At 52.5% G+C, this 14,300-nt stretch overlaps 1 protein-coding gene across 1 annotated transcript in view; it reads left to right on the top strand.

Annotated features, from left to right (window-relative positions):
* TMEM182 (transmembrane protein 182) overlaps nt 1-11,205 on the top strand; it is a 15,010-nt gene extending 3,805 nt beyond the window's left edge. Inside the window, exons 2-4 of the mRNA XM_061568691.1 lie at nt 918-1,016; nt 7,583-7,720; nt 10,850-11,205. Coding sequence (XP_061424675.1) covers nt 918-1,016; nt 7,583-7,720; nt 10,850-11,103 — 491 coding nt within the window. The 3' untranslated portion in view covers nt 11,104-11,205. The remainder of the gene's footprint in view (nt 1-917; nt 1,017-7,582; nt 7,721-10,849) is intronic.
* The last annotated feature ends 3,095 nt before the right edge of the window (nt 11,206-14,300 follow it).

Below are 14,300 nucleotides of genomic sequence, written 5' to 3'. Positions count from 1 at the left end.
TTTTACTATTTAAGCGATTTTTTTTTATTTAACCAGGTAAGGCCCCACTGAGCTACGTAACTCTCTTTCAGAAGCGACCTGGCCATCACAAATGACAGATCAACGAAGTGGCTCGTCACGTGTACATGTATAGCAGCCAAATACTCTAAACGCGTGCTTCTGAATGTGGAGGGAAAACCCGGAAGGCCCGGATGTAAAAATCCACGCGACCACGATGAGAGAGACATGCAAAATCCAAATAACAGGCGTCAGGGTCGGGATCGAAATCACGATCTCTTGTATACCAGGCGAGGTAGTTAACATCTCGCCACCGTGGCGACGTGCAGTCGGCAACCATCGGGTCCTCGATTTAAAGTGAAACCGCTCACTGACATCGGCCACGAAACAGGAGCTGAACTCGGGTCGCCGGGTTTACGATCGCCCTACATAGAGCTGTGCACCAACAACTGCGCCACCGCTCGCACGCGGCCGCAATGCTCGTGCTGTGAGTAGTGGATCCAAGGGACCCGCGGCGGGGAGAGAGGGGAATCGATCGTCCCCCCCCCCACTCCTTCAGACCACCCCCAAGCATTGGCATTTTATTGACATTCACCAGAAGAAATTAATTGAATGCGTCAGTATCTTTTATTCATGTAGGGGGACCCGTTTTAAAAAGCTTGGAATTCTTGGACCACCTCAAAGCCCCGCCCTCCCTCCACCCTGGGAAGTTTCTCGTTCGGCCCCTGGGAACGAAGGTTGACCCCGTGGAGCCCTGCTGACGCGCGCGAGCTGTCCCCCCACGGACTCCGCGTCCCATAAAACAGCCCACCCACCCCCGTGGCCCCGGATGAGAGGGGGTGATGGAATACTCTCTGGGGGTCTACAGCAGTACGATTCCCGTTTTCGTGTCCGTGTCCCCCCCCCCCCTCTCCCCACAGCCCCCCACGGGAGGAAGAACTGTTCCCCCTCACGCCTCTTCCCCCTGCCGGACCAAGCGTTGCAAGGAAACTCGACGGCTGACAGCCACGAGCTGTTCGGTGAGTGCTGCTCAAAGGCAACAATGCAGGAATATTGTTATTATTATTCTGCTGGCTTGTCCAGAAAAAGCCTCGCCGAGTCTCAAGGCTCTTTTTCAGGCGGGTCCTGCCATGTTTTTTTGCAGGAGGTAGTGATGTTGATGCTGCTGCTGCTGTGCAATCCCAATTGCATAACTGTCAACCCCTTATCAGTGCCTACCTTATTACAGACCAATTCAAACATTATTGATCACCCCTTTTCCTAATAAATCTCAACGTTCATCTACAAAGTTCCATCAAGGGAGAAACACAAAAAAAGTCCCATATTGAAAGGCCTGTATGCCATATGGACCTAAAAACTAAATTTCTTTATACAAGAATACGGGGTAAACCGTATGGGTTGACATTTTTGCAATTTAGTTCATTTACATTATAATGTTTCAGCATTGGCATTTTTGGCCAATACCGGTTACGTTGTACGTAATTTTTATTATTATTTTATCTTATGGGAGGAAAACGGAGACCCTGAAGGAAACCCACGCAGAACAGTGAGGGAGAGAACACACACACAGACACATAGACACACAGACACACACAGAGACACATAGAGAACACACACACAGACACAGAGACACACACACAGACACATAGACACACAAAGACTCCACACGCAGAGACTCTATACGCAGAACAGGAAGAGAGAGAACACACACACAGACACATAGACACACACACAGAGAGAACACACACACATAAACATACACACAGACACATAGACACACAGAGACACATACAGAGAGACACATAGACACACACAACAACAACAACCGCCATTCGCCACTAAGTGGCGGTCACGTCACCACGACGCTTGTGCCAGGCCATGTGCGCCTTGAGGCCACATGAAGTGTCGAACGCCCGCTGGCAGGAGGTCACGGGGCAGACCCAGGTGCCACGGGTCGACTGACTGATATGACCGAGATGACTGGCTGATGCACCACATGTGCCCCCTACTGTACCAAATTGCTGTGCTTTAGCCACCCAGCGCTCCGCTCGTTGTTGTGAGCGTCGGAGCGACAGACCAGGTAGCTTCCACACAGTGTTACGCAACCGATGAAAAGATATTGCCGCTCAACTGATTCGGAGTGAGACCTCTGCTGTTAAACTGGAGCCGGTCATAAGCACACTGCCCAGGTATGGGAAACTCTCCACTCTCTCCACTACTGCCCCATCACCGATTGGGAGTTGTGGGGGTGGAGTGTCCGATGGTACAAAATACCCAGGCAGGTGCTTAGTTTTGGTGGGGCGGATGGTAAGGCCCCACCTCTTAGTGGCACGCTCCAGTCTCAACAGCAGCATCTCCAAATCCTCTTCTGAATGAGCAGCTATTACCAAATCATCGGCATACATAACGTGGTTGACCAATAGGGATCCATCCCATGATCGCATCCGGGCATCGATCAGCCTCCCATTATATGTGTACCAAATGGAAATTCCCCCGGTACAGTTATTGAAGGCTTCACGAACTACGCGGTCAAAATAGATGTTAAATAATGTTGGAGCCAGAGGGCATCTGTGTCGCACCCTAAGGTGTACAGGGAAAGGCTCTGACTCCCGGCCACGTAGTTTTACCTGGGCCCGCTCACCATCATGAAGGTCCTTAATGATCGTGAGCAGAGGGTCAGGGACTCCGAAAGCACGAAGAACAACCCAGAGCCCAGGCCTACTGATGGTATCATAGGCCTTGACCAGGTCAATAAAGCAGAGATGTAGGTCTTATTGGAATTCCCTACACCTCTGCTGTAGCAGACGGACAGAAAATATGGCATCTGCGCAGGACCGCCCTTTCCTGAAACCGCATTGGGGTTCCGCAAGCCTCTCCTCAGCGTGCCTAGCAAGGCAATGTTGAATAATCCTTGCCAGGACCTTTCCCGGCACACTGAGGAGTGAGATGCCCCTGTAGTTGTTACAGTCTGTGCGCTCCCCCTTCTTAAAGAGGGGGACCACCAGGGCATCCTTCTGTAATGCGAGCAAGGATTGAGGGGGGGCGGAGTCTGGGTCACGTGGGGAGTGGGTGGAGTTAGGGTCATGTGGGAGAGATGATTTAGGGGGAGAACCGGAAGGGAAAAGGGGAGTGGAGACGGAGTGAAACAGGAGGAGGCCACGCTGGGCAGGACGGAGAGAGTAGCGCGGTCGCCACGCGGTGGGAGACGTCGACGCTGTCAGCCATCGGTGTCAGACGCAGAGAGCTAGCGGCTGTGGGAGGCTAGCTGTATACGGGGCAGCAGTGAAGCTAGAGAGCGGAGCAGTGGTGTGGCTGCAAGGTGGAGCAGCAGGGAGACTGCCTAACGGAGCAGCAGGGAGACTGCATATCGGAGCAGCCGAGTGGCTGTGGACAGATCGTCGGGAGGGACGCGGGCCTGAACGAGGACGCCGTGGTAACGAGATTCTATGAACCAAATAAAGGACAACGGAGATCGACATCTGAGAGAGAGTCCTTTATTACACTTCCAATCCTGCGGACCCCGTCCAGTGGTCCAGACTGTTGTTATGATGTCATATAGGGCAGTCTGTGCACAAACGCTACCCTCCCTGAGCATTTCACTTGGGAGATCATCTTTGCCCGGTGCCTTTCCTGACTCCGGATCGCCTTCAGTACTTCCTCAACCGATGGCACCTCAGCCAGCCACTCACAGGGGTGACGTCTTCCAATATTTGAGGCACCGCAGCCTCAGCAGGGTTATCCCCACTTTGTGCCATGATGTTTTCCAGGCTGAGGGATTTCCCCTCCCCCAGGACCTCACAGAAATGCTCAGCAAATCTGCAAACCTGTTCCTGGGGGTCGGACATTGGATCACCGTTTTTTCCCCTAATGATGGTAATAGGTGTGGTGCTGCAGGTTACTTTTTGATGGAATTAAATAGTGATTTGTAATCACGGGCCACTGAGGCAGACTCCATCTCCTCAGCAAGCCGCGACCACTACCCATCCTTGCAGCGCCTTACGGCTCTCCGAACCCCCGAGCGAAGGGTGCGGTAAACCTCCTCATTCTCTGACGTGGGATACTATAGCCGATGAGAGTGGGCCTGTCGCTTTTTCTCAACTAACTTGAACACCTCCTCTGTCAGCCAGGGTTTCTGGGGAGGTCTGGACCGCGTACCCAAGGCAGCCATTGCAGCTGCATGAGTCAAAGTCCTAAACCTCGCCCATTTACCCTCGACATCAGGAGGAGTGGGGGACAATGCCAACCCCAGCTGCAAGCGATGATGAAATTCTCGCTTGCAACTTTCATCAGCTGAGACCAGGCGACTTTTGGTTGGAATGGGGTCCTGGGTGTACACCCACCACCGGAGCGGAAGAATGGCAGGCGCATCTTACAGATGACTAGTCGATGGTCAGAGGGCAGATCAGCTCCACGGTAGGTCCTGGTGTCAAGGACATGGGTTTGCATCCGCTGGTCCGTCACTATATAGTCCAGCAGATGTTCTTGCTTGGACCCGGCATGCATCCATGATGTTGTGTGGATGCGCCGATGCCGGAAGAGCGTGTTGGTAATTACAAGCCCATGGGCTGCACAAAAATCTAACAGCCTTCTACCGTTGTTATTGAGGTGATCGGGCCCATGCCTTCCAATCACTCCAGACCAGGTGCCAGCATCATGACCAACTCGGGCATTGAAGTCACCCAACAAGATGACTCTGTCCCGAGTGGCCACTTTAGCCAGCACCTGTGACAGGAGGTCATAGAAGGCATCTGACTCATCGGCTTTGCCTGCATCCCTCCACGGATGTTCGTCTTCGGTGGGGGCATAAGTAACCACGACCACCACTCCTCGCCTCCGGTCTTTGGGAAGGCGAGCCCAAAGAATCCTGGGGCTTACAGCTTCCCACACCTCACTGCCACGCTTCCACGCCCCCTTCATTCTTTTGTTCAGAAGAAGAGCCACACCCTGTTGTTTGGCAGTCTCCTGCCGCGAGTGGAGGACTGTCCACCCCTCATGGTGGCAGGAGCCAGAACCGGTCCACCGGACCTCTTGAATACCACAGAGATCCAGGCGGTACCGGTCCAGCTCCCGACAAAGGAGTGGCAGCCTCTCCTCCGCAGTGAGCGTTCGAACATTTTACGTGGCCACGCGAAGTGGTTTTTCGTTATTTCTGGAGGAGCCCCGAGGGTGAAGATTCAACCTCCTGGCTCCGCCAATTGGGGTTTGGCCGGGAAACGTCATAGACGCCTGTACCCCCCGGGGCCTCCGGCACAAGCTTATTTGTTACATGTTTATGTTTAATTCGTAGTCTCGTGGTAATTAATTGAAGGTGGAGGGGTTACCAGCCCCTTGCACCCGTCCACAGCCCCCGTTTAGCCACTGTGGTGGTCACAGACGCCATGAGGGGAGAGGCCAATGGGCATTGGCCCTCCCCCCACAACACTGTCCATGACAGTGTTGCCCGTCCGGCACCGCGAGGAGGTAGGGGGTTGTTTTGCCAGACAGACACACACACACACATAGACACGCACACACATAGAGACTCATAGACACACAGATACACACAGAGACACACAGACACACACACAGAGACACACAGACACATAGACACACAGAGACACACAGAGACACACACACAGTGTCTCGGCCTCGCTGTGCGCTGCGTTGCACCTCTATCCAAGTAGTTAACCTCGCAACCAATAAACCTTCAAGGCCAGGGTGAACATTTGACTCCACATGTAATTTATTGAATTGAACGAGGTAAAACTGATGGAAAAACACAGCACAGATACAGCATCTGTTAATACTTGGAAATATCAATACAATGAATGAACACTACAGCATCATAACATTGTCTTAGATAACCTGAAACTCAACAGTAGATCCTGAATGGACCAGGCACCTACATTAGTACTGAACAGCTATACAAGAGAATAAGCTACTGTGTTAAATAAAGGCACATCGTGTAATCATCACACTGCACCCCAAATGTACAGCACTACATATAACTGTGGATGAGACATTTCGTCATCCTTGCTCTCAAGATCGCAATATAGTTACTTGGGTACAAGTCTGACTCGACTTATTCAATTACAAGTAACATTCACAATAAGGCAGGTTGCAGGCTTCGTTGTTTACTAGACCTCGTATTTATCATAACAATTTAACAGCATTATAAAGGCATTTACAGCATTATAACGGTCGTTCTAACATTATAACAGCATCCCCAATATTATAAAAACATAAACAAACTTACAGACAATGCTTCTTAAAGTCCCACAATGTACAGTTACAGCTGTCAACACTGGAACGCAATGTGTGCCACCATTTTGAACTCTGTGTAATGGCGGACGCCAGCCTCGTAACTTCCTGTTCACGTGACCAATCTCAACCTCAAAACAGGAAATTCCTGTGTACACACATCCCCACTCCTGCCGTGGAGCAAAACACCTGCCGTGAGGCAGAACACTCCCTGTCCGGTATCTAGGAGATACCACCATTTATTTTCTATCTCATAAACAAATGTGTAACAACTTCAACGGGTCAAATTAGTTGTCCAAATCTTTGCGAGAGAAAAGTAGTACTGTCTCACCTATAGGCCTGACGAAAGTTCTTGCGACACCTTACTTCGCTATCATAACCTCGACCTTTCAAACTTTTCCATCGGCATTGGGAATTGACTTGAGGATGTGGCGGCCCATTGGCCACTCATTCCGTTTGGCTTGGTTGTCCTTCAGTAGGACGAGGTCACCTTCTTGGATATCTGGTCTGTTCGACTGCCACTTGCTGCGCACTTGGAGTGTCGCAAGGTATTCGTTTTTCCAGCGACGCCAGAACGTGTTGGCGAAGCTCTGCACTTGTCTCCATTGACGTCTGTAGAGGTCTGCAGTGCTGACCTCCTCGGTGGGTGCTGTGAGCACGTCTGTCTTCTGGGTAAGAAGTGTAGCAGGAGTTAAGATGAATGGTGACTCCGGGTCGGTTGAGACGGGGATCAGGGGTCTTGAATTAATTATGGCTGAGACCTCGGCCATGAGAGTGGTCAAGACCTCGTGAGAGAGCCGTGTGGACCCGACATCACACAACATGGAGTCGAGAATGCGTCGAGCAATCCCGATCATGCGTTCCCAGGCTCCACCCATATGCGAAGAGTGAGGAGAAGATCCATGTGCAGCCTTGGTCACTAATGTATTTCCCTACAGAGTCACACGGGGTGAGGGGTGACACCTTGCCGAGTGTTACTCCCCACACACGGGGTGAGGGGTGACACCCTGCCATGTGTTGCTCTCACACACGGGGCGCGAGTGGAGAGCTACCAGGTGCCCTCTGCAGGCCGCTAGCGCCGCGCGTGTGTGGAGCGGGGGAGGCGGCGACGGTTCGTACCACGAACCCGGCCTGGGCCTCCTTTAGGTCCACTCAGCCTCAAATGAGTACCTGGCGAGATGTTTTGACATCGCCACTGGGGAGATAAATGCGGCCGGGCGTGGTGTTGGCCACCCACCCCCTCGTGTGCCGTCCTGGCCTTCATAGGTGCTCGCTAACAGCCCTTTACTCTACAGCCTGTTAAAGGCTACATGGGTGACCTTTGTCTGTGTGTGTGTCCCTGCAGCCCTGCGCCAGTCGTGGACCGTGCTGCTGCTCGTGGCCCTGGGCCTGGTGTTGGTTGCCGGCCTGCTCGCCATCTGCGCTTCTCCCAAGAACAGCGCGTTGGCCTACAAGGTGGCAGGCGGAATCTTCGTCGCCGCTGGTGAGGACACCACTGGCCTGGTATAGCGAGCGGTTCGCTGCCGCTTAATCAGCATGGGAGGCGTTGTTGCCCTGCAGGGTGCAGTGGTGGCGAGATGTTAACTACCTCACCCGATATACAGGAAGTCGTTGGGTTCAATACCAACCCTGACGCCTCGATATTAGGAGTGTGCGTGTCTCTCTCCCCGTGGTCGTGCCGATTTTTCTCCGGGTCCTCCGGTTTTTCCCTCCACATTTAGAAACGCGCGTTTAGAGTATTTGGCTGCGATAATGTCCACGTGATAAGCCACTTCGTAGCTCAGTGGGTCTTACCTGGTAAAAATAAAAAAATAGTCGTCGTAGAGCTGTGGACCAGGACTTGTTGTAACTTTCTGACCCACCCCTATTGGACATCCTGTGAAAAAGAGCTTCATAGCTTATCGGATTCCTCCTCCAGTCTAATTATATATGATGACTAGCTGTACTACCCGGCTTCGCCCGGGACTTGTATCCACCACGGCCGGCCGCCTTTGTCTCCCCAGTGGCGATGTTAATACGCCACACCAGTTACTCGTTTGAGGCTGAGTCGACCTATGTGAGGTTCAAATAATCTTGATCGGTGGTGGCCATGAGCGGGAATCTAACTCGGTTCGCCGGGTTGGTAGCGCAGCGTAGCGTTAACCACTACACCCACCGCTCCTCACACACACAGACGCACACACACACAGACACACGCAGAAACACACAGACAGACACAGACAGACACAAAGACAGCACGCTAACCACTACACTACCGCTCCCCACACACCACACACGCAGACACACACACAGAACACACACACAGACAGACACACACACACAGACACACAGACAGCACGCTAACCACTACACTACCGCTCCCCACACACCACACACGCACACACACAGACACACACAGACACACACACAGACACACACACACAGACACACACACACAGACACACACACACACAGACACACACAGGCAGCACGCTAAGCACTACACTACCGTTCCTCCTATACACCACACACGCACACACACAGACACACACACACAGACACACACACACAGACACACACACACAGACACACACACACAGACACACACACACAGACACACACACACAGACACACACACACACACATAGACACAGGCAGTACGCTAAGCACTACACTACCGTTCCCCCTACACAACACACGCGCGCGCGTCCATAGGTACACATACACGCGCTTGCTGCAGACACACACATACACACACATACATAACCGCACATACACACAAACACATACACACACATGCATACACACAAACATACACATACATACAAACACACATACATACACACAAACACATACACAATACACACACACATACATACAGACACATACATACACACAAACACATACAGACACATACATACACACATACATACAGACACACAGACATACACATAAACACATACACACATAGTCATGACCCGGCTTTGCCCGGGACTTGTATCCACCACGCCCGGCCGCCTTTGTCTCCCCAGTGGCGATGTTAATACGCCACACCAGTTACTCGTTTTGAGGCTGAGTCCCTCCCTCGCCACTCTGCCTCCCTCGCCACTCTGCCTCCCTCGCCACTCTGTAGAGGACGTGAAATTTGTATGAATTTACCGCAGAGTGGCGTGTTGGGTGTCGAGGCCTAGCACCGTGCAGAGCCTCCCGCCTTGCCTGATTTTCCCACCCGGCGAACGCTGGGTACGGGTGCCGTCCCCCCCCCCCCCCGCGCTATTAAAAATGGCGTCCACCCCGCGGAGAAAAGTTGCTACTCGTTGCCAGGGGCAACCGCCGTCCAATGAAAGCGGCGAAGGCGTGGCTAGCCGTTGCCAGGGGCAACCGCCGTCCAATGAAAGTGCAGTCCACACACACACACACAGACACACAGACATGAACGATTTTATATATATAGATTCTGAGAGCCGAATCTATAGGCCAACCACTGTTGACTTCCCCACAAAGCGGAACCTATTTTAATGACCATAGAGGTAGGGATGATGGGCTGAGTCAACCACCGCCCACCCCAACCAGGATTTGAACTCGCATCCTTCCGCTTGCAAGTCGCTCACTCGGCGTGTCGAGGTGCCCGTAGAGGGGTCCACGCGGGAGCCCCCCGCTGTGCAAGGCACGCACAACGGGGGGCTCTGCATCCACCAGCAGTGCGGATTCCCGTGTGAGTATTAAACACGTGGCCTTGGGGTCTGATGTCAACCCCAAAGACAAGAAGACAAAGGTCAACCGTATAGCTTTAACAGACTGTTGGGGAAAGTGCTGTTCGCGAGTAGAACCTATGAAGGCCGGTATGGCACAAGAGGGGGTGGGTGGTCAGTATCACGCCTGGCCGCCTTTGTCTCCCTATTGGCAATGTTTACACATAGCGCCAGGTACTCATTTGAGGCTGAGTAGACCTAGGGGAAGCCCTGGACCGATTTGAATATTCGCCACTGTTGTTGATCATGAGCGGGAAACAAACTCGGATAGCCGGGTTCGTATCGCAGTACGCTAACCGCTAAACTACCGCTCTTTCCACGCAGGTACTCTCACCAAGGCCGTAAGTATAATGTATATTGGGGGACACATCCCCCTCAATATTCAAATATGCTCAAAATGTCTCCCCTAAAATATTGCTATCCAATAGATTTCTGTTTATATGATTGTGGTTATGGTTGTACTTTATCAATCCCTAATCTCTGCCATTACATACAATGAAACAAGAAAAGGAAAAAAAGAAAAAAGCAGAGCAATGTAATAAATACAATACACTATTAGACATTATTGTAAAAAATTAATAAAAAGTCTATCCTATGTGTTATTAAAAAAAATTTAGACAGGAAATTAGTTTTTAAATTGAGATTTATTTTCTGACCCCCTGGAGGATTTGGTCCCCCCCCAATGTTGACTCCATGGCTACGGCCTTGACTCACACGCATCTCCTCCTGCCACCCACTACCCACTGCATGAATGTGTCCCATCCACTTTGCGTGAATGACACTGCAGAGTCTCCGAGACCTCTCACGGCCGAGTGGATCACGACTCGTGTGTTGTGTGTGCACGCTCGTGAATCTCCCCCCGCCCTCCCCCGCTGGAGCAGGGGTGCTGCTGCTGCTGGTGTTGCTGCTGCTGGTGCTGTGGCTGGAGGCGCTGGTCTCCCTGGAGGGCTACGTGTCCGCAGAAGCGGGAGGCGTGGCGCCTCCGGCGCGCTCCGCGTGCCCCGACGGCGCGGTGGGGGCGCACTATGGCTGGTCGTTCATCGTGGCCGCGCTGGCCGTCCCGCAGGCCGTGCTGGCCGGAGTGCTCTTCCTGCTCATTGGCAGAGCGCTGTGCCGCTACCCGTACACGTCCTAGGCCTGCGCGGCCAGCCGTCGCCACCGCCGCGGTTGCCACGGAGCACACCCCTTGCTCCCCCCTCCCACCCCTTGCTCCCCCCCTCCTCCCACCCCTTGCTCCCCTCCCCTCCCACCCCTTGCTCCCCCCCTCCCACCCCTTGCTCCCCCCTCCTCCCACCCCTTTCCCCTCCCACCCCTTTCCCCCCCCCCCTCTTCCCACCCCTTGCTCCCCCCCTCCTCCCACCCCTTGCTCCCCTCCTCCTCCCACCCCTTGCTCCCCTCTCCCACATTTTGCTCCCCTCCTCCTCTCACCCCTTTCCCCTCCCACCCCTTGCCCCCCCCTCCTCCCACCCCTTGCCCCCCCCCCCCTCCTCCCACCCCTTGCTCCCCCCCTCCTCCCACCCCTTTCCCCTCCCACCCCTTTCCCCCCCCCCTCTTCCCACCCCTTGCTCCCCCCCTCCTCCCACCTTTTGCTCCCCTCCTCCTCTCACCCCTTTCCCCTCCCACCCCTTGCCCCCCCTCCTCCCACCCCTTGCCCCCCCCCCTCCTCCCACCCCTTGCTCCCCTCCTCCTCCCACCCCTTGCTCCCCTCTCCCACATTTTGCTCCCCTCCTCCCACCCCTTTCCCCTCCCACCCCTTGCCGCCCCCCCCCTCCTCCCACCCCTTGCTCCCCTCCCCTCCCACCCCTTGCTCCCCCCATCCTCCCCCCATCCTCCCACCCCGTGCCCCCCACTCACGACAGGGCAGAACAGCATTATGGGTGATTTTCTGGGCAGAAAATCTTCATGGGTAATTTTCTAGATGCAGTATTATGGGTAATTGCATAGACAAAGCATTATGGTATAATTATAGACAGCATTACGGATAATTTTATAGACACGGCATTATGGGTAATTTTCTATATACAGAATTACGGGTAATTTTCTATACGCAGCATTGTTTCTTTTATAGACAGCACTTTGGGTCATTTTGTAGACAGAATTATGGGTTATTTTCCATACGTAGCATTATGGACACTCTTTTTTAAACGGGTATATGGCTAATTTTCTAGACAGCTTTATGGGTAATTTTTAAAAGAGAACAGCATTGTGGGTATTTTCTGGCAGCTGGAATGCATTCCAGTGCTCTTCAGGAACACGCGCAACCCAGGCCCCACTACGCGTGCCACACATGGGGGCGAGCGAGTGCTGGGACCCAGTCGGGTTTCTCATCGTTAGCGCTGCACCACCCTGCCGCCCATTCACTGCCACGCAGTCCAACGGTACGACAAAGTGAGGCGTGACACAGCAGGGGACTGGCTCTTCCTAAGCCAGCTGACGCTGTCCACTCAACGGAAATCCCATCAACCCCAGTAGAATGTTTGGAGGTTGATGGAGCGCAGTTCAGCAGACGGTGTGCCCAAAGATAATACAAGTCAGGGCAAATAGGTGCCCTGAGGAGCCATCATTACAGTACGCACCCTCTGTTGACGTGCGTGTGTACGTGTGTGTGCATGTGTCGTTGTGTGCACCTGGGGAGCGGTGGCACAGTGGTTACGTGCACTGCGCTACGAACCCCGTGACCCAAGTTCGATTTCCGCTCATGGTCCACAAAGGGTAACGATTTCATGAACCGGTCCGTGGGCCTCCCTTAGGTCGGCTCAGCCTTAAATGAGTACCTGGTGCTATGTGTAAACATCACAAGTGGGGAGACAAAGATGGCTAGGCACGGTGCTATAACCAACACCACGCCGTCGTGTGCCGTGCCGGCCTTCATCGGTGCTCGTGAATGGCACTTGCCCCAATAGTCCGCAAAGGCTATACGGGGGCTCTTCGTCTTTGTGTGTGTGTGTATGGCAGCATGAGTGAGCCATCAGCGCGGAGACGGCGGAGGGAGCACGCGGCTCGCTCCACGATTCGCGACCAGGTGCCGCCCATGACCCGCGCTGGCGTGCGGATTCACGCTGCGCCCGCCACGCGGCGCCACGCGGCTCCACTCGGCATCACACGATGTCACGGTTCCGCGATAATCGTAACCTCCGTTTAGCAATAAAAAAAATATATCACATCGCGATTGTTGGTGCTCGTTCACGTACATATGTATATTTTATTTGCTTCCAAAAATATGGACTACCAAATGTAAATTAGGTCACCATCATTGGTTGGCTGTTAACGTCTTCAAATAAAAACCCAGTGTAGCAGGACCCTCCAGAAAAAGAGTCACATGACTTAGTGTGGCTTTCGAAGAAAAATAAAAAAAATATTATTATTAATTAATTTGTAACGATTAATATTGCCCAAGACTAACATTTACCAGAGTTTAACACTGCACGTAGACTGACATTGCCCAGACTAACATTGCATAAGGATTAAAACTGCGCATAGAGGGCGCCACAGAGGCGAGAAGTGATTCTACCTTGCCTGGTGTACAGGAGGTCGTGGGTTTGATCCCGACCCTGACGCCTGCTGTATCGTTGGAGTTTGCAAGTCTCTTTCCCCGTGGTTGCGTGAATTTTTCTCCAGATCTTCCAGTTTTCCCCTCCATATTTAAAATCAACACGCGTTTAGAGTATTTGACTGCTATAAATGTCCACATTACAATAAACTTCATGGAGCTATCATTTGTGATAGCCAGGTCGTTTCTGAAAAAGCGCTAAATTGCTAAAATAAAAAATAGTTTTAGTTTAGACGAGCATTTCACAGACTAACATTGTCCATATATTAACACTGGACGTAAACTAACATTGCCCATAGACAAACACTGCACGTAGACTAACATTGCACGTAGACTAACAAGTTGTTGAGTAAACATCTCGGACAGAGCTAAATAGGCCATGGTCGCCGATGTGTTTTTAAGAAAGCACGTGACTCACACGGAGAGCGAGAGTGGGGATCTTGTGCTGACAATGCTTGGCGCAGTTTCAAGCGAAACGTCGTTCCTTGCGTCTAATCGCTGCTCAATCTGGCGGCGAGAATTGCTCTCTATCTCGCCTGCGTCGGGTGGTGGAGGGTCTAGCGACACAGATATGCTAAGATCCATTACGTGGCCTCACCCCAACAATCAGTGATGAGTCGTTTTAATAAGTGTGTGTAGTTATGTGTCTAGCAGCATGCGCATTATATAAGCGGTATCCATTGCAAAGGTACAAGTTCATGGCAGGGCTAATGTTGGGACAACTGCATTTGAAGACCTTCAAAGCGATCTTCATTCACGCTGGAAATGCAACAAAACAGCAG

This window comes from Lethenteron reissneri, chromosome 5 (genome assembly GCF_015708825.2).
Source record: "Lethenteron reissneri isolate LAM-NWPU_2019-01 chromosome 5, ASM1570882v1, whole genome shotgun sequence".
NCBI classification, from domain to species: domain Eukaryota; kingdom Metazoa; phylum Chordata; class Hyperoartia; order Petromyzontiformes; family Petromyzontidae; genus Lethenteron; species Lethenteron reissneri.
This window is presented reverse-complemented; position numbering and strand designations above follow the sequence as displayed.